Source organism: Aaosphaeria arxii (genome assembly GCF_010015735.1).
Source record: "Aaosphaeria arxii CBS 175.79 unplaced genomic scaffold BU24scaffold_14, whole genome shotgun sequence".
NCBI classification, from domain to species: domain Eukaryota; kingdom Fungi; phylum Ascomycota; class Dothideomycetes; order Pleosporales; genus Aaosphaeria; species Aaosphaeria arxii.
Window position 1 is genome coordinate 192246 of NW_022983487.1, and position 24173 is coordinate 216418.

Below are 24173 nucleotides of genomic sequence, written 5' to 3' on the forward strand. Positions count from 1 at the left end.
AACTACGGTATATGTAAGTAATTCCTCGATCCCCGATTTTAGGCCGATCTGGCCGGAAAACGGAAAAAGAGAAAAGGGGACAGGCAAAGGCAAAGGGAAAAGGAAAAGGAAAAGGAAATGGACTCAAAGGGAGATGGGGACGGAGAGTAGAGAGTGGAGACTGTGAGAGTGGAGAGTGGATTGCATCATTTCCAGACTGCCCTACGCAAAAGGCTCTGCCCTACGCAATTGAGGCGACTTTTCCCTACGAGTCTATGAGTATGAGTATGTCGTAACTACCAGACTACCTAGGTAAACTGTAATAGTGACTAGACTAATCAATTTCCTTTCTCGTACCTTGTACTCCCACCTACGACATCCTCTCTTACATACATAGACAGACAGTAACTACATGCGGGGCGCGCATTCAAATAGTTATTAATCATCCATCCATCTCGAACCTCCATTCCAAATCACTATTTCACACCTTCTACTCTATTGCTAGCCTCTCTCTACCTTATACTCCGTACCTCAACTACATAAAACCACCCCTCTTCTACCAGTACGTAGTCCTTCCCATCTTCATCTTCATCTTCATCTCCATCTCCTACATCCCCAACAAACGCACTCATCATAATACTTACCCCGCCCTCTTCATAGAAATCAAACAAGGCGCCTCGGCCCTCTCAACACCGCAACCATTTCCTTCATCCGCAGCTTCTTCACCCGCGCCTCCAGCCCCGGAACAATGGCCGCCACCAAGACCAAGGTCCAGTCCATCATCGACGAGAACCCCGTCGCCGTCTTCTCCAAGTCCTACTGCCCCTACTGCTCCGCCGCGAAGGAGCTCCTCAGCAAGAGCGGCGCAAAGTTCTACGCCATCGAGCTCGACCAGATCGGTATGTCTTTCCTCTGACCTACCCTGCACAATTTTGCCCATATGACGTACACACACACATACACTTTGAAGAAGAAACACCCAACTAACAAAGAACGTGTGACTAGACGACGGCTCAGAGATCCAGTCCACGCTCCAGGAGCTCACGGGCCAGCGCACCGTGCCCAACATCTTCATCGGCAAGAAGCACATCGGCGGCAACTCGGACCTCCAGAGCAAGAAGGGCTCCGAGCTCAACGGCCTGCTGAAGAGCGCCAATGCCGTCTGACTAGCCTCAGAGGGTACCGCCAAGACGTCTTCGAAGATATGATGACGAGCTTGCGCGGAGAAATACATGCATAGGCAACTTCGTTCGCGCGTACATGGCGCATACATAGCCCCACATGTCTTTTTTGGCGGTACAAAGAGACTAGACGCTGCTACTACTTTGATATCATGAGGATAGACCTTTGGTATGGAGGGATACACACAATATAGGAATTTTATGAACGCAATATGAAATCAAGACACCACATTTTAGTGAACATGAGGAAGACGAAGATGGAGACGATCGTGATGAATACAATAAGAAAAGCAGTCGTTATGAATTCTAAACAGGGGGTAGTCTTTGTTTGGTTTTCCATTCATTTGCACACACGCACGCACGCACGCGCGCGAACTCACCCTGGCAGGCGGTTCCCCCTTCCCTCCTCCCATCTCTCTCGTACACCAACTGGTTTAGTTATGAGAATGCCAAAGCCGCAAGGAAGAGAGAAACTAAAAAGGCAAATCAAAACGCACGAAGGCCGAAGGAAGGCAGGGGGGGACAATATGTTTCTATGACATGCCCAAACTACTCCTGCTCACTCTCCAGCTTTGCATTCCGTTTCGTCGCAATGCTCGATCCCCCCAGGCCGAGGCTCTCACTCTATCAAAGCCAGGTCCATTAACTGCCAGGCGGATACTTGTCGTAACCTCGTCTTTCATGCACCGTGTCGTCGCTTTTCAAATCATACAAGCCTGTCTTCTCTAGGACTGCATGGCATCCGTAAAACCCTGCGCCGCCGTTGTGGCGAAATACCGCACATCCACATCGTCGTCCTGCTGCAACTTCTCGAGGTTCGGTAGGATGCTCTTGGTGATGAGCTCCTGGCCCTTCGGGCAACCCTGGCCAGGTGTTCCGGCCTTCTGAAGAGCGAGGACGGTGCCCTCTTCGGGCAACTGCTTGAGTGTGTCGATGAGAACGGCGTAGGATTTGGCGACGTTAAAGCGGATGTTGGGGATGTCATCGTTGACGAGCTTGTCCATCATAGGGAGAATGGAAGTCTCAATGACGTCAAGGCTGAGAGCAGGTGCGAGGGTCTACTCCGATGTTAGCATGTTTATCGATATTAAAGATCGCGAAGCACTTACAGAAACAGCGAAGCATGTTGTCATGCGATAGAGGTAGTTGGGATGCTGGCCCATGGCCATGACCTTGGGCACAATAGCCTCATTGGCCCACTCGACACCGAAAACTTCTGTGAGCTTCTTGAGGTTTTGGGTGGACGCCTCACGGATGGAGAAGACGGTGTCACCCAACCAGCTCATACACAGGCTGCTGAGCTTCTCGTCAAAGAATTTGACACCCAATTGAGAGGCAAGAAGGGGCACATATTCAATGATCGCAAGTCGGACTCGCCACTGTTTGTCTTCTGCCAGCTGGACGATGGCGGGAAGGAGTGACTGAGAGAGAAGCTCGATGCCGATGACTGTCCCGTGTTAGCTGGGTCAAGCCAAGCTCAATGTCACCGCAGACTTACCGTTATTGACGGACTCCAACTTGGAAATGATATTGAGTCTGACGTCGGGGAACTCATCCTTCAGCATTTGAAGGAACATTGGAAGGAGATGTGAAATGGTCCTGTTTCGCATTAGCCTTTGCGCACAGGCACGTGCTTGGTTATGGCTTACTCGTCCTTTCCGAGGATTGGCGCTAGGCCACTGATTTGTGTGCCTAGAGCTGCACGAACATGCTGGGACTGATCCGATACAAGCTCTTCTATGCTAGGCATAACCTCATGAAGGAGGGTCTCCCTCTCAAGAAGAGTGCAGAAACCTACAGGGTACATTCATTAGCCGTATGCCAAGACCATGGGGAGCTCTGAGCTTTACCTGGAATTTGCCCCGCAATTGCACTCCGCACTTCTGCCTCAGTGTCTTTGAGGAGCTTCACGAATGCAGGCACTAGGTCTCTGGTTACGACCTCTTCGTCAACAGCTTTCGCAATCTGGATTCCATTAGCCTGAACTCTTGTCTCAGCCAGAATCCACCCAACTGACCTTCTCAAAGCGATCTGCTACCATGTACCTAACCCTCCAGCTCTTGTCCTCGAACAAACTTCGCAAAGAAGTGAGTAAGACACCATGGCTCGACTGCTGCTCTTTTGGTACCGCCTCCGCGATAGCGATGAGAATCTCCACAGTGAGCAACCTCACGCTGTCCTGGTCGTCCGACGCCAAATGTTGGAAAAGTGGAATCATCTCCTCAATTACAATGGTAGGCGGCATAGTCTTGATGAACTTCGCCAAATTGTTTGCTGCCTGTCTCCTGACCATGGGTGTTTCGTCATGAACAAGTGCGCCATACTGCTGTCGGAGCAGTTCTTGCGATGGGGGAGTAGCGCGGGTGTATGGGACGTTGTAGAGACCGGTCGCGGAGATTTTTGAGGTGAACCAATCGGCTTTTGAGAGACGAAGCACAAGAGGGATGAATGACTCCTCAACCTGTGTCTGTGACAGCTGCTCGCAGATTTTGTTCAGGGATTCAACAGCCTTGTGAATGTTAGAGCATAATTCGCGTGATGAACAAGCATTCGGGGCCTACCTTCTCGCGCACAAGGGGTTCCTCGATCGCTGCAAGATTCTCCAAAGGCGAGAGTAGGACATGGCCATACTCAGGCCCGCCAACAAACTCGACAAAATTGCCCAACTCCTCGCTCAATGCGGTGAGCACCTCATCCTCGTCCTCAACAGACTCTAGACATGTTTGTCAGCATACTCCGACACATGGAACTTGTAGAGCGAATCTTCCTTACCATCCAGAAATGGTATCAGCTCCTCCCGCGTCCTTTCGGCGCCTAGCGCCAGAGCAATAGTGTTAAGACGATGAATGGCATTCAATCGGAGCAATACATCATCATGTTTCAGCTCGTCAATGAGGACGGCAATAGGGTAGAGCTCGTCGTTCTGGTTTGACTCCATGGTATCTGGTCTGGTGTCGGGCACGAGCGAAGGTGGCAGAGGCGGTCACGTCCTCGAGTGGGTCAGGGAAGGAAAGGTCGATTACAATGTGGAATTCGAGTTTTGTGCGATAGAATCACTACAGCAAAGTTAGTCATGGAGCAAGATATCGTCGAAGGTTCAAGCGCGGTTCGACAGGGCGATTGACGTACCTGGTGGAGTAGGAGTGGCCAAGGTGGGTTGTCGGGTTGGGAGAGGCAGGATAGGGGGTTTGTGGGGGTTACTGGCGAAGGAGATCAGAGTGCGAAAGCCAGTGGCCCCAGGTTCGTGGTGTTTGGAAATGAGGTGAGGGGTCTGCGTATGGGGTGTTTTGTTGGTTCTATCGTCGGTCGTGGTGGGCTGCTGCTGGTGATGTTCGAATTAAGACTTGGCAAGTGACTAGCGCCGCCACAACCATAGGAGTGAGGCAATCTCAAACTTGCGTTCACCAGGTGGATTGGTGTTCCAGTCGCATGGGTATCAATTCCTGTCAGGATCTCTCCTTTTGGCTTGATGAACTCGCTACATAACTCAGAGCGACACATCTCTAATTGATTCGAGCATTGAGCGTCCTGGGAATCTTGACATCATACCCCGCCCTGTGCCATTGGACCCAGTAACCACCTGGATTGAGAACAAGGCAACTGACCATAGAGTCATAGACGGAATTAGGAACACTTTTTTCATTTCACCAAGAGGAAGAATTACGCATTGTATACTTGGTTTATTGATTTTTGCACCCACACATCGATAAGGAGAAAATCTCATCCCGCCATCTGGAACATTAGGCTGCTCATTCAAATATGGACATCATTCAAGATGACAGACCTGAGGGAAACATCCGTGAAGAGCAGGAGACGAGCAAACCAGGCACTTCGGAAACAGAACCTCTCCTGTCTCGTCAATCAACTCCTACCATAAAAGTCAATCGGCAACCGCCGCAACTTTCAACTCGCCACGCCTTTGCCGTCCTTGTAAGCATTCAGATTGGCTCTGGCATCTTTGCGTCTCCAGCTCAGGTCGACAGCAATGTGCCTTCTCCAGGGGCAGCATTGCTCGTTTGGGTACTCGGTGGTCTGCTCTCTTGGGCTGGAGCAGCGTCCTTCGCAGAGTTAGGAGCAGCACTCCCCCGAAACGGAGGAATGCAGGAGTACCTTCGACATGTATTTGGGGATACGATGGCGTTTTTGATGGCTTGGATCTATATCATGGCAGTCAAGCCTTCATCAATGGCCATTCAGAGCATCGTTATTGCCGAGTCTATTGGCTCCGTGAGTTCCAACGAAGACTTATCTGCCTGGGTACTGAAAGCTATCGCTGTATTAGCCTTTACGTCCATGGTGCTCATTAACTCTATCAACACTAAGATAACTCTAAAACTTAGTGAGGGGTTCACTGCTGTCAAGATTCTGACAGTAGCGTTGATCGTCATTGGTGGAATCATTGCGATCATTGCCCATTCTGTAAATCCCAACTCATCGTTGGGTGGAGGACAGGATTGGTATTCCAGGAACTGGTTCTCAACGAGACCAAGTATCGCAGACGGTCACACCATAGACTGGAATGCCATCAGTGCATGGGATCGGTACGGGCATTACTGTGCGGCTATTTACGCAGGACTATGGGCTTTCGATGGCTGGGATAACGTAAGTTGAAGCTAACTGGACAGTATGAGTTCTATAGGACAGCTTTCACCATGGAATATCCCAACGCTAACGTGCATAAAAGGCGAACGTAGTGGCAAGCGAAATCAAGAACCCAGGAAAGACCCTTCCCAAGGCTATCAAAGCTGCCATGATAGTCGTCCTCAGCTCATTCGAGCTTGTGAACATTGCATACTATATCCTCCTCCCGTGGGACATGATGAGTTCCAGCAATGCGGTGGCTGTCGCAGCTGCCAGTGCTCTGCTGGGCCACCCTGCAGGGATTCTAATTACTTTACTAGTTGCCTCGTCCTGCGCTGGGTCAATCACCAGCAACGTATTCGCTGTCGGGCGGCTCACGGTGGCCGCTTCCCAGCGACATTATCTCCCCGGATTTCTGAGCAGGCGAGGTCTCCCGACTTTACGAAACAAGTCTGCAGCGCCATCTTCGCCCACCGTCAACGAACCATTGGTACAATCGTCGTTTACGGATGAGGATATACCAACTGCCACGTGTGACGCTCCTATGTAAGATTTTCTGTCGCCCGCCCCGTAATACATGCAACCCATGAACTGACCAGCATCAAGTTACGCAAATATCCTAGCTTTCGTAGTAACAATCATCTACATCCTAACAGGCAGCTTTCGCGCCCTTCTCACCTTTGTCGGTATGGCCGAATGGGTGTTCTACGTCAGCACTGTAATAGGGCTGTTAATTCTCCGTCGCCGGGAACCTCATTTGCAAAGACCATACCGACCGACCATCGTACTACCATTCGTCTTCGTGATCGTGGGGCTTCTGGTAATCATTCGCTCTGCCATGTTTGCACCAGTGCAAAGTGGCGTGCTCGCGGGACTCCTGGTCGCTGGCACTGTGGTGTCCAAAGTTCAAGGACAGGTAAACGAATAGAAAGGGGGACAAGGATAATTGGATGTGTTTGAATATATTATTTCTATCGCTGTATATACTGCTAATAAACATTAAACAAAAAACCACTTCCCAAGGCTAACGGGCGGGCAGAATATCCATATCCAAAAGTCACCCTCCAACATACTGTTGCATCACTCACGAGCTAGCAATCAGATCTTCCCCATAGGCCTCACCCTATTCTCATACCCATGCTCACTTCCATCATCGCTGAACCTCCCATCTGAAAACTTCCCACATTCCAACTCGCTCGTCGTGGTCAAATCATCAGTACCCACCGGTTGCGAACCAGGCAACGGCTTTCCGACGAACCGGCTCGCTCTCCTGTTCCCCCAGCTACCAGTTGTCCTTCCGAAACTGCGACTAAGTAGCCTCTCAAACCTGGTGTCGCGGAAGACCTTTCGTGCGAGGGGTCGCATTGTAGGGAGCACACCTGCCATGAGATAGATTCCGGATTCGGCCACGGTCCAGCACAGAGGAGCAATGATTTCGTAGGAGATGTCGTTGAAGTTTTTCACCTGGAGAAAGGAGTGGAAACGCATGATAGCAGCAACGACGCCGACGATGCAGACGGCGAAAACGAGACCAAGCCCCAGCTTCGTTGAGAGGTTGACCTTCAGCTTGTAGAGTACAGGTAAGGGAATGCAGATCATGATTATCGTTGTTACGACATTGGGAATCGAGAGATATCGCCATAGGTCTAGGCCTGATACAAGGCACTCTCCCGACCCCATGGAGGTCCAGGTCTTGGAGAAGGGCTTGCAGTTCGCGAACGGGATTATGACTTGGACGATGGCGATGGCAAGGCTGAGACCGAATGTTATCTTGATTATAAGGCTTGTTCGTTGGGAAGTGCGGCCGAGAATCTGGTGTAGGAGACTGAGGATGCCGAGTTTTGTGAGTGAAGTCGTGAGCGGGCACACAATTTGCAGTGCAGTTTGGATCTTGAGCAGGTTGGAGATTTGCTCTGGGTGGCTCCGATGTAAGTAGGCCATATGACGACCTGCGCCGCCGATTTCAACGGCCACTGTGGACGTGTCAGTTCAGATACGTCGATTCCATGTAGAGTTGATCAACTCACGGATTCCCAATGTGATCTTGCCACAGCATGATATGAATCCAGCCGTCATGAGAAGAGTCATCCACATATTGGCCTTCTGGTCCTTGCTAAGGTAACGAGATACATAGAGAAAGGCAATGAATATGCTTTCAATTGTAAAGAATGTGATGCATGTTGCCAGAAGCGGGGCGCTATTGTCCTCGTCCAGATATCTTTGGCTCAATTCGACATTCAATGGATAAGTCCCGTGGCCAGCCATGATGGGAGATTGAAGGTGGTAGAGAGAATCGATGAAGTTGTCAAGATGCCGGCCACGAAGCCTAGATAGAATGCAGTCGACATATATGTGTGCAATCGGAGGCAATTAAACAAGCAAGACACCTCCCACTTGTAAAGGTATCACAGCAGAAAGACGTAATGAATGGTCCAAAGAGGGAAACTCCTTCGTTATTTCTCAAACATAGAGTCTGCGGTTCCCTGCACATACATCGCTAAGACATGCACGAGCGAGTATCTGGCGTGGTATTCTCAATTTAAATGACATACACTGCGGTTGCGCGGGGGCTGATTCGCCGAATTTCATCTATTCCATCTGGTCGGGGGACCACAAGCAAGGGAAAGGGAGTGTGGGCAGCCCTTGTCGTGTACAACGTGCACCCGACGTTTCGTAAATCAAGTTACCATGTCCGCCAACCTTGGGGCTGACTGTGTTGAAGATTGGGAGATGGAGGGTTGCTTTCGAGGCTCGGGCAGTGTCCTTTTGCGTTAGGATAAAGGCCCAGACTCCCAAGTAGGCGTAGGTGCGTGCATGTGTACGACATCCATGTCTTGTAAAACGAATGGCGAGATGGATGGATGCACTGCCATAGAGTTGAATCGCCATCGTTCTGGGATGCCGGCTGTTTGCTCCGTGCTATCTTTACCATTGCCAACCAGCACCCAAGAAAGACCTAGCACGCAAGGCACATTCTGCGCTTTTCATTGCGCATATTCTCGTTGCCCCTCCTTCCTCGTCTTCCATTTCACTATTCGCCTGATGCATGCTTTAAGAACTAGAAGAATCCGACGTTCTGTTAGCACATCTTCATCTGTCAGACGGTTCGCAGATCAAGCGCCATTCCGCGGTCATGCACGCCCCGTATCATAGTGCCCGCAACGCCGCAGCGAATGGAGCAAAGGGAGATCTACAAGGCGGTGCGGATGGGGCTGCACTACGGGGACTAAGACGGCCCCTAGGGGCTAACATACAGGACCGGGTACATGTCAAGACATCTGCTTACAGGGGACCAAGCGTTGCGTTGCAGGAGGGGTTTGTGTAGCCTGTCGAATCAATTGCCTGTCTCCGCCATCTTTTTGTGAGAAATACAACATGCATAATATATGCACCAGCCTCGCCGGATCTTAGGGAGAGGTTAGGATGGTGGAGAATCTGGTGAGATTTGGCGTCGGTATAGGAAGCATCCACAAAGTCACTGTGTCGGCAACGGCGTTCGCAAGACGCAGGAACCACAAATCCTTCAAAGCCAAAGCTAAATAAATATTCTCCGATGCCCGAACGGCGCTCTTCGCTAGAGACGGGTAGTTCTTAGGAGGATGACAGATTTGATTTTGGATGTGTGTTAACGTTTCGGAATGCTGAGAGGGGTCGAGGCTGAAAAGGGGTCTACACTGCCAACGTTTATGATCTATAGAGAATATTGTGGGGGTAGAGAAAGGTTTATGTTTGGATATTGTTACATGTCGTACAACGTGTACGTACTTGCGGGAACGGCCGGAGCAATGCCCCTTTATGGGGCCAAAACGTTCAGCCTTCTCTCTCAGATATTGTGGTTGGTGAGAGCGCGCCCACGCTTTCAATCCGGGGTGCGCATCTATGTGCTGGCTGACAGGACATTGCCGCAATACGGCACGACAAGTGTATGAACGTTCTACCATTCTCACGCTGTTCACGTTTTGTCGAGATAGGGAAATATGTCTGACCTTCTTTTTGACTTCATTACGTTCCATAGTAATTATGATACATGGTTGAAGGCGGAAGAGGCCATCCCCCACCATCCTCACATTCAATCGAGCACCCAAAAAGAGCGGCCGCCATTCCCGCCAGAAGATCATCGAGAAAGCATCGAATAAAGTGCAGCCTAGAATTTCATGGATACAACTCACATACATCCCGGTTTGGGAAAGAGAGGAGTTCAAAGTTGTGATGTCGTTACACAACACATCAGCTGTTCGTCCTTCACACGGCTCCAGAAAGAAACCCAAATCGAACGACTTGCTACACTACCAACGATCATTCACAGATATTGGCTAAATTATCCTCCATATTATTCGTCATTCGTGTAGACACTTTAATGACCCCTGTTCTATCAGGTATTCCTGGGTGGCATGGAGCGTTTCGCCCGCTATGCATTTTTCAATTTTTAGAAGACTATGCCACAGAGCTATCGACCACATAGATATACAAAGTTCATGGCATCGAACACATTATGTTCACTCGGCATGGATTCAAGTAAGTAATGAGGTAGGAGAGCATCTCAACGCCTCTATAAAAGCATCTGAGAAAGGGCTTGCCGTTCAGTCCGAGCATGCCTCTGCATGTACGTATTTACCGCCGAGTTGTGGCATCTCGTCGTCCGCCTTTGGGAATAGCCTCGCTACACTATATATGTATGTGCAGTCTACTTAATCTCGTACCACCTTCTCTTTGGCGAATATAGTGCATACAGGTGGGGAAAATGTCCGGTCGGTTGTGCATCCACGCCATCCAATGAAAGATTCTAGATCGGCACCGTCTGCTTGGGTACAGGAGGGGTCTCAGAAATAATGTGCTCTATGGTGTGCTTGACGTGATGTGTGTACAAACTGTAAGTCCTACTTCATCATTCAATCTAGTCCGGCTAGCATTTGCAAATGTGAGGTTGATGGTAAGATATGCCATCATCTATTTCCCAAGCGGAACGCAGAGGACCACGCACACCAGCGCCGACACAGGTTCTCCATGATAATTAGATAGAGTACACGAAATGTTTCGTCATTACTAGGGTGAACAAGTTAATCTAGAAGGCCGGAATGAATGAGAAGAGAAGAAGAGCGGGCTGAGGGCGGCCGATGGCACGTAGTGAATAGCTCTTCATAGGTACAGACTTTTGGGGGCAGTTATTTAGGTACGACTTTTGCGTATAAGATTTAGCACGTAGAAGGTGTTCTCTTCTGTGTATTGTCTTATTTGAGTTGTAAATTTTTGAAGATACTTATGGAATCTTATTCAACAGGCATAGGACACAAGATCTCGCCCGACTTCAGGTTATCACACCAAAAGTGTCAATCCCAACATCATACCTAGCATCTTCCTCGTTTTAAAATTGGAAAAGCCGCCTTACATGCCGACTTGCGACTGACCTCGTATGCGATGAGGTTTTCACGGCATAATGAGAAATTTGTCACTGCTAACACTCGCAATGCCAATCCTACTTTATTCACCAACCACTATCTAATCATGGCGTATGACATCGACGGAACATCGTGGATAATGCTCATATTTAGATCACTGGGACTAGCGACACCACGGCCCCGACGTTGATGTTCCCTACCTAGAAGTCTCGGTGCTGGCTCGAGCAGGTCAAATCACAGAATGAAGATGCTACGGACAAGATGTCAAGGAAAACATCCTACCTATATCATGCATCTAGAAGATCTTGGGGTTAAACACAGTAGCTAGTGTTTTACCCGAGACGAGTGTCCTTTGTTGTCCATCTATCTTGTCCACGTACAGTAATGATCGGCATGCCAGAGTACGAATTTACGGAGATTTCTAGAGATCTTCTCTCACTATGTTCCGACTATACCCTCATCTTGAAAAAGATCGGTTAGCGCAGCAATATGCGATCAATTGTATAAGATCTGTGGCCCTAATGTTTTGGAGAGAAAGGAGATCTACTCGGACGGGAATGCATCAAACTACTCCTTCAGTGATGCGTATCTCGAACACCACAGACGAGTCAAGTTCTATAGTAGGCCGTTCGATCGTGTAAAAGTGTCCTTTTAGGATGCGTGTATAAAAGCTGTTTGGAGTCCACTTGCTAGAACACCACCACACTCACCATCATTCGGTCTTTACAACAGTCTTTACGACAACCACATTCTTTACAGAACAAATATTACGAACGCTCTTTTACAACAAAACGCTACACGAATCTCCAAGTAAATCACTTAAACAAATATCTACTCTAAATCCACCATGCAATTCCTCAAGACTATCCTCCTCGCCCTTTCCGCGACCACCACTTTCGCTGCGGTGATTGATACTTCCAAACTCCAACCTGCTGCACCCGTCACAGGCGTTGCAGGTATCAGAGGTTCCAACGGCATTGTGGACAGTAGAGTCACCACAGGCATTACGCAAAAGGGCCCCAAGCAGGGAGGTGGTCGTGAGTCCTCGTCGCGTGCGAGCAATCTGTTCTACAAACTACGATGCGAGGCACCCAAAACCGCCACGGTGGGCCAAAAAGAAGTCGATTTCTGCATGGCAAACATGAGATGCAATCACGGCCGCAAAATTGAGTTGAATAGTGAAAGGATTCCCCAGAATCAACGACTTGCGAAGCTACAGGAATGCGAGGATCTCTGTGAATGCATACGCCGGATTTAGAAGAGTTACTTGCGAACAAGTGCGGGGCAACAGTGTCGACGACTGATAGGTCTTCTCCTCTCTAGTGGTATCTAAATGAGGAGTTCAGAGGACAGACTAGCGTGTTGGAAAGAGAAGCATTAGTATTTGGGATTCAAGCGTTATCGGAAATAGTGATAAGAGTGACAATGTAATCAATGCATCAGGAACTTATTTATTCGTTACCTTTGTGGCTCAAGTGAAAAAAGCTAATTGAAAGTGGCGAATTACGATTTCGTTGATTTTCGTGAAGATGAGCATACTAGGTGGTACAAAGGAGTGCTCTTGATAAGCGCATAGATTATTGTATTATGCTAAACTTCGATTCGCAAGATTGATGTATCGGGCATTACCGCAAGTTCAACTTATCTATTCGCAAATTGCCAACTACAGTACTGTACTTGCCAAGTCGAGTGTCCAGTCGTATTAGTTGTTTAGTAGTAAAATTTTGCCCGTGGTGGGACACTGAAGACGGACTGGGGGCAGAAATACGGCATTACACAGTGAATATTCCGTGAGAGGAGCAACTACCTTTGCGGTTCTAAATTTCCGGCCATGATGGAAACCTACGAGATTTACGGAATCTAGTCCTTGCATAGACAGATCTTCTCGGAAGATGCCTTATGATCTGCGCGGACTACGCATCTAAAAATACTCCTCCAGAAATGGGTGCCGTCTATTCCGATACCTGGGGAATTTCTAAATTAGGCCATTCAGTTGTAAAATGCTCTTTTCAAGATCACATATAAAATGAGAGGAAGACCACTTGCGAGAACATTACACCACACTCACTATCATTCAGTCTTTCCAACGGTCTTTGCACCACCCACATTCTTTACAGAACCGATATATTCTCAGTTCAGACATTCCTTCACAACAAACATCGTTTGCACATACTAGCTAGCAACCAAAGCAATTCTGCACTCAACATCCATTATGCAACTCATCCAGGCTACCCTTCTTGCGCTATCCGCGTCCACTACTTTCGCTGCGGTGATCAATACTCCCAGAGGCGAAGCCAGCGATATCGCAGAAGTAAATACAGCCAGTGTGCCCGCCACATCTACACCAAGCACTGTGCCAACAGACTACCAGGGCGACAACCTCGACGCCAGAGGCTTGTTGTCCAAAGACAGAAAACTCAATGCTAGAGGCTGGGGTTTCGGTTGGGGCTTCGGCATGGGCTGTGACGATGGATACAGCGAGCCAGAATGGGCGCCCGGAAAAACAGTCAAGTGCGTAGACCACGTCAGATGCGATTGGAATGGTAACCATTACTGGAAGCCAACAGACAAAAATGAAGATCCCCGGGAACAGGCATTGAAGTGGGAACAATGTTCGCATTGTCATTGCACAGGGCACTGAGAGAGCTGCTTGTATCTCTGCATGGAGGGAAGGGGAGGAGGGTTTAGTATAGGGTTTATAGTCGATGGGTATCTGATGTCTAGCAATAATTTTAGAGGAATTGAAGGCGACTACGGAAAAGGAAGAAGCTGAGAGCGCAACGCCTAGTGTATGCTTGGGAGTTAGACTGGGGTTAGGATTTAGGATTCAAGAGATTTAAACATTGGATAGAAGTACAATAGAATCTATTGCAAAATTATCCTTGTGGTTATCGACCAGACGAGGTATCGTTTCTTGATGTAGTTAGTCTGCCGATCGAACCTCTATGTCGTCTGGACAACACCCACTCATGCATCAATAGATCAGTCAATCCTTCATTTAACGAAATAAGCTTTTCATTGCAAAAGAAATCCAAGAAATTAATTCCAACAAACAAATTATATTCAACAGTTGAGTAAGTGCTGCATTGCGTGAAACTTGAATCGACGACAACACCGTATAGAGGATGATGATACACGAATCTAGATCGAGTCTTCAGAACAGAGAGACAAAAGATTCGTGAATTCTATCCAGTCTGTTATCTGCGCCAAAATATCCGGACACCGTTGGACTCTAACAAGATCCGTGGGACGGATGTCTTTGTGAAAAGGGATCTGCTCGGACGGAGCCTCACAAGAGAGAAGATCTGCTCGGACGGGGGCATCGTATGAAGGTTTTGCGTGACGGGAACAACCCAAAACCACCCCTTTGGCAATGCGCACAACTACACTGAAGATTAGAAGACTTCCCCAGTTGTTGGCTATCTCCAAGATGCACGCTATAAAGGGAGGTTAGAACCCCATTCACCACGATGTCTCACTACAACTCACCAACATTCAGTCTTTGCATTCAGTCATTACACTATTGCACCATCTACTTTCTTTAGCTATAAGAAACCTTCTTTTACTACAAAACTATCTACTACAAAATCCACCACCGCCCACCCATTCATCCTCTTAAATCCATAAAAGCCCACCAGCACAAAATTCCACCATGAAGTTCCTCCACGCCGCTCTTTTCGCCTGCTCCGCGACTACAGCCTTCGCCGCAGCCATCGCTCAAACCGCCGCTCCACCCGCCGCTCCACCCGCCGCCGCTCCACCCGCCCTCGACATTTCCATAACTCAAGTCGAAGCCGCCCCTGAGCCTGTGGACGATGGAGGTCTCTTGGGTAGCCTGAATATATTTTCGAAATTCAAGGTAGTCTGCCCGCCCGAGAAGGATGTCGTGCCGTTCGCTCCCGGACAGCCAGAGGTGCAGTGTTCCACGAACATGGAATGCGACCACAACGGCGAGCTCGAATTCGACGGTATCCTCGGCCGCTTCAAGGACGAGAAGGTGCAGGCTTGCAGCGCCTCCTGTAAGTGCGTGAAATGAAGCGGATGAATGGTTTGATACCTTTGCCTTTCTTTGTTACTGTTGGGTCTTTGTCATGTACGGGCTACGTGAGGTTTATGAATGGGAAATCGTCTGACCTGCCTGGGCGGTGTCATTGCGAGTATGTAGGAGTTTTGGTGGATCTTTGCTTTTTGGGATTAGGTATGAGGTCGGATAGAATATATCGAGAGAGATGGCAGTGCCTGGGAAGCGCTCGATAGCAGTTAATACACGATATGACGTTCATTGTTCTGCGTTTCTCGACGCTCTGATCATGCAATAGTGATATCAGTGGGAGATAACGACTCGTGTACTCCGTACATGCATGCAATGACGATCACATGTGTGTTCAATGGGTATTGTTAGAATGATTACATGTGAACAGATAAGGCCTATCGCTCACAGCTAGGCGCTTCTATACGATGGAATGATGTCTAATGGCAGATCAGAATTGAGCTGGATCAAACATAGTCAGTAATGTCTTGATTGACTTGTACGACGGTTGATCAAGAAACAGACTTTCAATATATGCACGAGTCGCAAGTAGAAGGATGATCAAACGCAGCAATATAATTATGCAAGGGCGAGGTCACACAGCGTGGAGATTGCAGAACCACCAGAGCAATGATGAACGGACGCCGAACGATGCGGGTAGGCATTGCATATGTTTATGGACGACAAAGCGCAGAATTTGAACGTCGTGTCGCTCGCGTGGCTGCAGTGTCAATATCCGAGTGTCGCCGATGCTGCAATGTTTTGGTTGTACCGAGCTTCCCAAACAGGGAACTGAAAATGGGTTCGATGGATTACGGCATTTTGACATTGCGTGTTTTTCCACATCGAGATTTAACTTTGAAGAGAAGGGCCGTTTTCAAGAAATCGATGGCGTATTTCTAGGAATGGGATAGATGAGTCTGAGAATGGATATCGCCGCCGGTACTTGGTGCTCGCTCCAACGGACAATAATCGAAAATCCCCGTCTCTCCCCGCGAGTTCTCTAGGTTACACATAGACATTGAAGTTGACTAGTAAGGTATGGGGATGATCCCATCAGCCGATGAGGTTTCTGGAAGTGGCTTGGGTTAATTAAAGCAATTGTCGCATGGGGCGGCGCATTGGAAAAGCCGCTGACTAGCTTTCAATGGCGCTTCGTCGGTAGAAGACATAGCATGGTAGATCTCGATAGCGATAAAGGAACACAATGAGGACTAATAGGATAGAGCGTTACAGAAAGCAATAATACGACGAGGACGATGATGATGTCGAAGTTTGTTTCTAAAAATGGACATCTCGAGGGCGGCGCAGTTGGGATTAGTATAGGCTAGTCAGGTCAAGTCCAGCATGTAATTGGCCGAAGCGTCTCTGACAAGCGCCAGTGCCCTTTTTCGGTCCCTCATTCCCCCTCCAAAACATAAATCGATATGCATGGAGGAGGCTTGCGGTGTGTTGGTGGTATGTTAATGTATTCTTGTCATTATCATTATTGATCGCCTCTTATTAACTTGGGACGATCTTGCACCTCTTCAAGATTGGCATAGACGGCAGCGAATGCGCCAGCGCCTCTTGAAACAGGAGAACGACGGTGAGCTTTATTGCTTTTGCCCCATAGTGGGTAGGATGTAGTGGCCGGCCGGGAAGCTCCCAGTGTCGAATGCCTAGTGCTCGCTGTATCGCCGTCGACTGTGCCAATTAATGTCTTGGAATTGCTGCTGGTAGAAGCTGCAGTCTACTATTGCTTCTCACGCACCACTACTCCGTACGCCGTACGATGACTAGCAGCGACCAATAGTCTACCTTGCTTGAGTTCGAAAATCTTCCTCGCCTCTCCGTCAATAGCTTTCGAGCGTTGGTAGGCGTGTTGGACAGACGCAGCCTGGGGTTGATAGTGACCGATTCTCTCATGATGCCAACGTCAGCCGCAGCACTCTCTGGATGTTCGATGCATCTCTGGCTTGGGGATGTGGCTTGCCGGGTGGCTCAATTGGCCAGGCAGAACATCGTTCTAGGGGGCTTACCTCGTGGTCGCCAGGGGTGAGGGAGATCGGAAGATACGGTACCTTGTGCCCCAAGAGAGGTGTGAGCGAGAAGAGGTGACGAAATGGGAGTCAGCCTTACTCTGAGATATCCTGGGGGCTGCATCGGGTCTGCTCTGCTGGGTGCATTGGGCCTGCTCTGGAAAACTACTGTGTATTGGGGGCCTCCTGCATGATGCCTGAGGGGATAATATCTTGCTGGTTGCATTGCCCAACGTAAGAAGGACACGGCGATTGGTCTATGCGATGTTGTAGGATAGTCATAATTACATACTGGTAACAGATGCGTACATACATACAGTAAGGGATGATGGTGGAGGGTTGGCTGGCTGGCTGGGCTTGCGGTGGAGGCGGAGAGCGAGGAGCAGTCCCCTATGGCCGGGTTCCAGGCTACGGCTGGTACTCGACGAGAACAGGTCCATTATACTGCGTACGAGTTACAAGTAATAATTACTCCGTTCCTGCGCACAGCTGTAGACGGGTAGTCTCGAATAAGGAAGGCCTACGTTGTCAATGATTGAATAGTGGGGTGGGTTTTGAAACAAGTCATGTACATAGTAGACCAGTCACGACGCTTAAGCAGGCCCTCAGCGCTTGCGGAAGGGAGGTTACGATGCCAAACGAACGAACGAGCGAGCAAAACGGGGGGAGAAGCTGCGCCGCAAGTCCCCCATGGGCGGGTCGAAAGTCTACTAGCAGGTAGACTGCAGTAACTACAGAGTGTGTATGGAGTACTGCAAGTAGTCAGTAGTTACATACATACATACATACATACATAGGTGGTTGTCGTGTAGGTAGCCTACACTGCGTGTGTGTCTACTAACCAACTGTAATCATCGCCTTTCGAATCCAACACACACACTCTCATTATTACGGCCTACTCCGTCCATACAACTGCAATCCATTTCCCTATTAGATAACTTTTTTTCTCTTCCTTTCTCTTCTTTCTTTTTTCACTCATCCTCTCTCTCTCAGAGAGTCTTCTTTTGTCCCTTCGCCCCCTACTCTCGTTCTGCCTGATATTTCTGCACACGCTCGCTCGCCCCATCCCTCCTATATCTACTCGTATCAGCATCTCGTCGGCTCTGAGAGGGCGCACGCATTATTGGATTGGATTGAATTGGCCTTCCCCAGTAATAATATCCAGGGACAATATCTTTTTCTCCACAATCTTTCTTCCTATCCTCTCTCCTCTTTCGCTCCTACAACTCTCCGCTACTCTACAACAACTACATAGAGTACGAGGGCACTATACACCACTGTCACCACCTACAATACTCCAGTACACTAGAGTAGTGCACCACCGAACGGACAATCAATACGACTACGACTACTACACTACACTACACTACACACTACGAGGTACCTACCTAGGTACACACTATACACTATACACTATACACTATACACTACAACTACTATACTCTAGATAGTATACAGTCAGTGTACAGTATACACCACCTCCACCACCTCACCTACTCTACTCCACTCTACTACTACTTACCTATACCAACCCACCCACCCCAAATCCTGAAACTCAGATTGACTCAACTTCCTCTTCTCCTCTCTCTACTCTTTACTCTTTACTCTCCTAACTCTTCCACCTCTTTACCTCTTACCCTCCTACGTCTCTCTTTTTCTCCTCTCGCTTGGTCTGCCTTGTCGAGTCTCGAGTCCAATCCTTCCTTCCCACTTGCCCGCTTCCGCTCTTCCCACTTCCCACCCCCCCAAAACCCGTGATCACTTCCCTCTCCTCCCCCCCCCATTAGCAACGTCACCTCGATCGCCTGAGCACTCACACCCACACCGCACACGCACACGCACACCACGCCTTCTCACTCTCCACGCCCACACCGGCCATCGCCCATTGTCCTCACCCTTCCTGGGCCCATCGTCCTCCGCAGAACCAGTTTGAGATATTTTGCCAGATAGTCGGTCAGCGTCATTCGGCTGACGGTAGTATCCGCTGTGCTGGGTCCAAAGAGCGTTCGACGTCCAACCCTAGACCATCCCCAACCCTTTCCCCTCCTTCCTGGATCGCCTGCCTGCAGAGCTTAGCAAGCTTCGACGAGTCGCAAACCTCTGCTCTCCGACCCAGCGTCACAGGACTCTGTTACATCAATCTCGCCTTACCGCCATATCGTCTGACAGCTTCGGGAGCCTCGCCTACCACTCTGGGTGCCTTCTCCCACCCCTCGCAAAGATATAGATGCAACCCTCTGCCGATAGATCCACTCCAACATCGCATTTCACCAACATGTCCTCTCCAGCACCACTGCTCCGTCCACCCGTCCCGGGCGGTCGCTCCAACAGTGGAACACGTACACCTCGCCTCGGTCTCTCCATCCCTTCATCGAATGCGCGCCCCGTCGTGAACGGCGCAACGGACAACCAGCAGCCTCTTGCCCGCCCGCCGCCACCGCAGCTACGGATAGCTACCCCCCTCGGCTCGAACCACACTCCCCGCGAGGGTCGTCCCCACGCCAGAATCCTCCCACCTCTACAAATCGGCACCGGCCTTTCTGCCGGGGGCTCCAGTGATGCAAGTGCACACTCGCGGTCCGGCAGTTTCGGCGAGGCCCAGGCAAATGGGTCAACGTCCGCTGCATCATCATACTCACAACTGGGGTTCCCAGGTTTACAACGACCCAACCAATCATCAGACCCTATTTCTGCGATATCGCAGGGCGGAAGCGATGAAGCTCCGTCGATGGAGAGGGAGAACAGCAGCCAACCACTTCCCGATCTTGAAAAATTAGCAGCCGAGAAAGGCCGACCTCTTGATGTGGAAGACTTGGACGACGCTGGATGGAGAGCTGCCAGCGCCTCGGGAATGATCGAGGAACAAGGCGGCCTCGGCGAAGGTGCCGGAGGTGCCGTCACTAGGTGTAAACTGAAAGGCGGAAAGACCGTTTTTGCCCTCAAGGTGCGTGACTTGTTTCCCCCTGATCGGGGCTACCATGCTGACCAGATGCAATAGATAATCACCACAAACCCCGACCCGGATGTCAAGAAGCAGATTGTGCGAGAGCTCCAATTCAACAAGAACTGTGCGAGTGACCAGATTTGCCGCTACTACGGTGCCTTCATGGACGACAGCACGGGAACCATCAGTATCGCCATGGAGTTCTGCGAAGGAGGTTCCCTGGACTCCGTCTATCGCGAAGTTAAGAAGCTAGGAGGTCGAACGGGAGAGAAGGTTCTCGGCAAGGTTGCTGAAGGAGTTTTGAACGGCTTGAAGTACCTTCATGGCCACCGCATCATCCATCGAGATATCAAGCCAAGCAACATTCTGCTATGCCGGAATGGCCAGGTGAAACTCTGCGATTTTGGCGTGTCCGGCGAGTTTGGGACTAAGGGAGACGCCAACACCTTCATTGGAACGTCCTATTACATGGCTCCGGAGCGCATCACTGGACAGAGCTATACCATCACCAGTGATGTTTGGAGTCTTGGTGTCACGTTGCTGGAGGTGGCACAGCATCGATTCCCCTTCCCCGCCGACGGCACCGAGATGAACCCTCGCGCTGGCCTTATCGATCTGCTCACATACATCGTTCGACAACCCATTCCCAAACTCAAAGACGAGCCGGAAAACAATATTCGATGGAGTGAGAACTTCAAGTACTTCATTGAATGCTGGTACGTACATCTTAATAGCCCTCGCCCAGTGAAGTCAGTAACTAACTACGCCGCAGCCTCGAGAAAGACTGTCCCCGTCGTGCAACACCCTGGCGAATGCTTGAGCACCCTTGGATGGTCGAAATGAAGGCGAAGAAGGTCAACATGGGCAACTTCCTCAGACAAGTCTGGGACTGGAAAGACTAATATCCCAGTTTTCTATTCGTTTGTCATAGTTCGATCAGTGTCTGGTCTACATGCAATGTTCCGTTACTTTTCTTCAGTCATCATATACCTAGGGTCGTGTGCTGGACATAGACTAAGGGAAAGACGGCAGTCTAGCACTTCATTTCAAGCCGTTTGGGGAGCAAGGTATTTTATCAGCATTACATTGAGCGAGTCAATCTGCGCAGCCGTCACATTTGGCTACGAGCAGCTTCGACAACTCTGTTTGGGTAAACGTGTGGGTGAGCCAGACGTCATTTGTATGTTCGCGGCATTGAAAGGCGTTCGAAATCGGCACTGTTATAGTGTTGCATATTAGCAACGTACTTCTGAACATGGAAACACATTATGAACTATTATTCTTATTTAGCATGGACGTTTTATATTCAGTCTCTTGGTTAATCAACTGTTCACACTGTATGTAACTATAACATGAGTGTCCCGCACTAGCCCCTTTCGACACTAGTCTATTTTATCGGTCCATGGATTGTCCACCTCGATGACTCCAAAACATTTTGTTACTTGAAGAATCAAAGTCAATCATACGGAGACTGGGAAACGAGAGCCCACGGATTGTCTGGTGATTTGTGCTCGTCCCCGCTCACTTCCTGTCCGAATCATCATCGCCTGCAGAAGCCCACCGGAGGCCTGCGATATCGCCCTCAAAATTTACCCCACCACCGAAAGTTAATCCACACAACTCGTCACTGTCCACCTTACACGCGCTCACACACAATGCCGACGATCTCAGTAGACAAGGCGGCGCTCTTCAAGGCGCTGGAGAAGGAGTACACGACAGAGGAATTCGACGAGCTATGCTTCGAATTCGGTATCGAATTGGACGAGGACACAAGCCAGAGCAAGAAGCCCGAAGACCTTGCGCAGCCACCGCAGTTGAAGATCGAAATCCCCGCGAATCGATATGACATGCTATGCTTCGAGGGAATCGCCATGAACCTTAGAGTTTTCTTGGAGAAGGAGAAGCTTCCGAAGTGGACAGTTACTCCACCCGCCAATGGACAACCGGAGACCATCATCGTGAAAGAAGAGGTAAGCGCACAACATGCATAGGGCTCGCCGCGGGAATTGGTTGCTAAAGGCTAGGCAGACTTCCAAAATTCGCCCGTTGATCTCAGGTGTTGTGCTGCGCGGCATTGAGTTCACCCAAGAGAGATATGATTCCTTCATTGCGTTACAGGACAAACTCCACCAGAATCTTGCCCGCCAGCGCACGTTGGTCTCGATTGGAACGCACGACCTAGACAGTAAGGCTACGGTTACTACTTCAAGGATAAAGTCTGACGTGTGGCAGCTATCAAGGGCCCTTACACATACGAGGCGCTTGCACCGGAACAGATCGAATTTGTGCCTCTGAACCAGACCCAGAAGATGAATGGAAAGCAGCTCATGGAATTCTATGAGGTAGGCATGCCCTAAACGCCGAATGATAGTTCCACTGGCTGACGTCTAGCAGAAAGACAAGCATCTCGGTCGTTACCTCCACATCATCCGCGATTCTCCCGTATACCCCGTCATATATGATGCAAACCGAACAGTGTTGTCTCTACCACCCATCATCAACGGAGACCACAGCAAAATCACGCTCAACACCAAGAATGTCCTGATCGAAATCACTGCCCTGGACAAGACTAAGGTGGAGATTGTGAATCACATACTAGTTGCCATGTTCGGCGGATACGCAGAGTCGATAGAAGCTATCCACGTTGACTCACCACACAACCGCGAGTCAAGAGATGTCCCCAACCTGGGACCCCGGGAGATGCAGGCCGAAGTGACATATCTCAACGAAGTGACAGGACTCAACCTGTCGCCCCCCGAGATCTCCAAGCTCCTCGAGAAAATGGGCTACACCGTCACACCATCCAGCTCCGATGAGAAGTACCTAGACGTCTCGGTGCCGATCACAAGAGCCGACGTCCTCCACCAGGCCGACGTCATGGAAGATTACGCCATCGCATACGGCTTCAACAATCTCCCCCGTGTATACCCCAACAAGTCCGCCGCGGTGGCCGCCCCCCTACCGATCAACAAGCTCGGCGACATCGTCCGCTTCGAAGCCGCCGCCGCAGGCTGGAACGAAGTCATGCCACTGATCCTGTGCTCGCGCGAGGAGAACTTCGACTGGCTGAACCGCAAGGACGACGGCACCACGGCCATCACGCTCGCCAATCCCAAGACGGTCGAGTACCAGATCGTGCGGACGTCACTCCTCCCGGGCCTGCTCAAGACGATCAACTCGAACCGCCACCACGCTGTTCCCATCAAGGTGTTCGAGTCCAGCGACGTCAGCTACGTCGACCTGACGCAGGAGCGCAAGTCGCGCAACGAGCGACACTTCGCCGCCGCCTTCATGGGCAAGACGAGCGGGTTCGAGCAGATCCACGGCCTGCTGGACCGCATCATGGCGATGCTCAAGTCGGCGTTCATCACCCGCGAGGAGGGACTCCAGAACGTCAAGCTGGACGGGTACTGGATCGAGGAGGTCGAAGGTAAGACGAAGAAATTATTCCCAATCCCAATCCCAATCCTATCTTTCCACTTTTCACCGCACATACACGCATCCATCTCTATGTACACATACTGACAGATCCTCCCCAAAACACAGACCCAACCTTCCTAAAGGGCCACTCCGCAGCCATCAAGCTCAACATCGGCGGCAAGAACCACACTATCGGCGTCTTCGGCATCCTGCACCCCTCCGTCCTGCGCAAGTTCGAGCTCTCGTAAGTTTCTCTCCCTTTACTGGTTTCCCTTGACACCTTCCCCTACCTATCGTTGAGATTCAAATACGAAGAAGAGAAGTAAACCAAGAGGACGAACGCTAACGTATTCTTTCCTTTCTTGCGTAGATACCCCGTCAGCACGCTGGAATTCAACCTCGAGGTCTTCCTATGATACTGATCCCGCTACTCCTGCGATGAATGAAATGCTCTGGAAGGATCGAGAAGCGTCCGAAGTGCACATGCATCTATGTATGGATGTTGGAGCCTGAAAGAAAAGGCAGGAACGAAAAATGAAAAGATGAACAAAAAAGAAAAAACCGTAGGATGATAGATAGATAAAGATACCTTTTTTGAAACACTTACGTCCCATGCCTTCT

General features: G+C 49.8%; 12 protein-coding genes across 12 annotated transcripts; 7 read left to right on the forward strand and 5 right to left on the reverse strand.

Annotated features, from left to right (window-relative positions):
* The first annotated feature begins 466 nt into the window (after window positions 1-466).
* Window positions 467-1317, forward strand: BU24DRAFT_428741 (glutaredoxin). Its single transcript, XM_033529554.1, has 2 exons — window positions 467-878; window positions 985-1317. Exons 1-2 carry the CDS (start codon window positions 728-730, stop codon window positions 1143-1145), a joined length of 312 nt encoding a protein of 103 aa, XP_033377539.1. The 5' UTR covers window positions 467-727; the 3' UTR covers window positions 1146-1317.
* A 126-nt stretch (window positions 1318-1443) lies between these two features.
* BU24DRAFT_84455 (protein phosphatase PP2A regulatory subunit A) lies at window positions 1444-4199 on the reverse strand. Its single transcript, XM_033534701.1, has 8 exons — window positions 3933-4199; window positions 3722-3873; window positions 3178-3669; window positions 3011-3125; window positions 2810-2954; window positions 2659-2759; window positions 2270-2607; window positions 1444-2218 (listed from the first exon to the last, which is right to left on the reverse strand). Exons 1-8 carry the CDS (start codon window positions 4096-4098, stop codon window positions 1886-1888), a joined length of 1842 nt encoding a protein of 613 aa, XP_033377540.1. The 5' UTR covers window positions 4099-4199; the 3' UTR covers window positions 1444-1885.
* Window positions 4200-4285: 86 nt separating this feature from the next.
* BU24DRAFT_84480 (uncharacterized protein) lies at window positions 4286-4790 on the reverse strand. Its single transcript, XM_033534702.1, has one exon. It carries the CDS (start codon window positions 4659-4661, stop codon window positions 4374-4376), a length of 288 nt encoding a protein of 95 aa, XP_033377541.1. The 5' UTR covers window positions 4662-4790; the 3' UTR covers window positions 4286-4373.
* A 129-nt stretch (window positions 4791-4919) lies between these two features.
* BU24DRAFT_497391 (amino acid transporter) lies at window positions 4920-6754 on the forward strand (the record flags this gene model as incomplete). The annotated part of the gene is made up of 3 exons (XM_033534265.1): window positions 4920-5762; window positions 5845-6287; window positions 6348-6754. 3 exons carry the CDS (start codon window positions 4920-4922, stop codon window positions 6667-6669), a joined length of 1608 nt encoding a protein of 535 aa, XP_033377542.1. The 3' UTR covers window positions 6670-6754.
* Window positions 6755-6770: 16 nt separating this feature from the next.
* Window positions 6771-8280, reverse strand: BU24DRAFT_84451 (uncharacterized protein). The gene is made up of 2 exons (XM_033534700.1): window positions 7769-8280; window positions 6771-7714 (listed from the first exon to the last, which is right to left on the reverse strand). The coding sequence occupies exons 1-2, from the start codon at window positions 8004-8006 to the stop codon at window positions 6840-6842; spliced, it is 1113 nt and encodes a 370-aa protein (XP_033377543.1). The 5' UTR covers window positions 8007-8280; the 3' UTR covers window positions 6771-6839.
* An 851-nt stretch (window positions 8281-9131) lies between these two features.
* BU24DRAFT_428745 (uncharacterized protein) lies at window positions 9132-9725 on the reverse strand. The gene has a single exon (XM_033529555.1). It carries the CDS (start codon window positions 9680-9682, stop codon window positions 9149-9151), a length of 534 nt encoding a protein of 177 aa, XP_033377544.1. The 5' UTR covers window positions 9683-9725; the 3' UTR covers window positions 9132-9148.
* A 2157-nt stretch (window positions 9726-11882) lies between these two features.
* Window positions 11883-12542, forward strand: BU24DRAFT_474135 (uncharacterized protein). Its single transcript, XM_033532829.1, has one exon. The coding sequence runs from the start codon at window positions 11985-11987 to the stop codon at window positions 12393-12395; it is 411 nt and encodes a 136-aa protein (XP_033377545.1). The 5' UTR covers window positions 11883-11984; the 3' UTR covers window positions 12396-12542.
* Window positions 12543-13349: 807 nt separating this feature from the next.
* BU24DRAFT_415142 (uncharacterized protein) lies at window positions 13350-13778 on the forward strand (the record flags this gene model as incomplete). Its single annotated transcript, XM_033526268.1, has 1 exon — window positions 13350-13778. The coding sequence occupies one exon, from the start codon at window positions 13350-13352 to the stop codon at window positions 13776-13778; it is 429 nt and encodes a 142-aa protein (XP_033377546.1).
* Window positions 13779-14789: 1011 nt separating this feature from the next.
* BU24DRAFT_468193 (uncharacterized protein) lies at window positions 14790-15173 on the forward strand (the record flags this gene model as incomplete). Its single annotated transcript, XM_033532499.1, has 1 exon — window positions 14790-15173. The coding sequence occupies one exon, from the start codon at window positions 14790-14792 to the stop codon at window positions 15171-15173; it is 384 nt and encodes a 127-aa protein (XP_033377547.1).
* A 1508-nt stretch (window positions 15174-16681) lies between these two features.
* Window positions 16682-18074, reverse strand: BU24DRAFT_455749 (uncharacterized protein; the record flags this gene model as incomplete). Its single annotated transcript, XM_033531392.1, has 6 exons — window positions 16682-17009; window positions 17189-17445; window positions 17498-17632; window positions 17761-17940; window positions 17982-18005; window positions 18067-18074. 6 exons carry the CDS (start codon window positions 18072-18074, stop codon window positions 16903-16905), a joined length of 711 nt encoding a protein of 236 aa, XP_033377548.1. The 3' UTR covers window positions 16682-16902.
* A 1389-nt stretch (window positions 18075-19463) lies between these two features.
* Window positions 19464-21034, forward strand: BU24DRAFT_358841 (MAP kinase; the record flags this gene model as incomplete). The annotated part of the gene is made up of 3 exons (XM_033524011.1): window positions 19464-20132; window positions 20187-20848; window positions 20905-21034. 3 exons carry the CDS (start codon window positions 19464-19466, stop codon window positions 21032-21034), a joined length of 1461 nt encoding a protein of 486 aa, XP_033377549.1.
* Window positions 21035-21566: 532 nt separating this feature from the next.
* On the forward strand, window positions 21567-24154 carry BU24DRAFT_428747 (phenylalanyl-tRNA synthetase beta chain). The gene is made up of 5 exons (XM_033529556.1): window positions 21567-22102; window positions 22161-22317; window positions 22365-22474; window positions 22527-23562; window positions 23679-24154. The coding sequence occupies exons 1-5, from the start codon at window positions 21788-21790 to the stop codon at window positions 23798-23800; spliced, it is 1740 nt and encodes a 579-aa protein (XP_033377550.1). The 5' UTR covers window positions 21567-21787; the 3' UTR covers window positions 23801-24154.
* Window positions 24155-24173: the final 19 nt, after the last annotated feature.

Coding starts and splice junctions, on each gene's coding strand:
- BU24DRAFT_428747 (XM_033529556.1), top strand. CDS start 21,788: ATGCCGACGATCTCAGTAGACAAGGCGGCGCTCTTCAAGGCGCTGGAG. Junction 22,318..22,364: donor TGGAACGCACGACCTAGACA/GTAAGGCTACGG, acceptor GACGTGTGGCAG/CTATCAAGGGCCCTTACACA. Junction 22,475..22,526: donor AGCTCATGGAATTCTATGAG/GTAGGCATGCCC, acceptor GACGTCTAGCAG/AAAGACAAGCATCTCGGTCG.
- BU24DRAFT_428741 (XM_033529554.1), top strand. CDS start 728: ATGGCCGCCACCAAGACCAAGGTCCAGTCCATCATCGACGAGAACCCC. Junction 879..984: donor CATCGAGCTCGACCAGATCG/GTATGTCTTTCC, acceptor ACGTGTGACTAG/ACGACGGCTCAGAGATCCAG.
- BU24DRAFT_84480 (XM_033534702.1), bottom strand. CDS start 4,661: ATGTGTCGCTCTGAGTTATGTAGCGAGTTCATCAAGCCAAAAGGAGAG.
- BU24DRAFT_474135 (XM_033532829.1), top strand. CDS start 11,985: ATGCAATTCCTCAAGACTATCCTCCTCGCCCTTTCCGCGACCACCACT.
- BU24DRAFT_84451 (XM_033534700.1), bottom strand. CDS start 8,006: ATGGCTGGCCACGGGACTTATCCATTGAATGTCGAATTGAGCCAAAGA. Junction 7,715..7,768: donor CAAGATCACATTGGGAATCC/GTGAGTTGATCA, acceptor ACACGTCCACAG/TGGCCGTTGAAATCGGCGGC.
- BU24DRAFT_84455 (XM_033534701.1), bottom strand. CDS start 4,098: ATGGAGTCAAACCAGAACGACGAGCTCTACCCTATTGCCGTCCTCATT. Junction 3,874..3,932: donor GCTGATACCATTTCTGGATG/GTAAGGAAGATT, acceptor AAACATGTCTAG/AGTCTGTTGAGGACGAGGAT. Junction 2,219..2,269: donor CAACATGCTTCGCTGTTTCT/GTAAGTGCTTCG, acceptor ACATCGGAGTAG/ACCCTCGCACCTGCTCTCAG.
- BU24DRAFT_428745 (XM_033529555.1), bottom strand. CDS start 9,682: ATGGTAGAACGTTCATACACTTGTCGTGCCGTATTGCGGCAATGTCCT.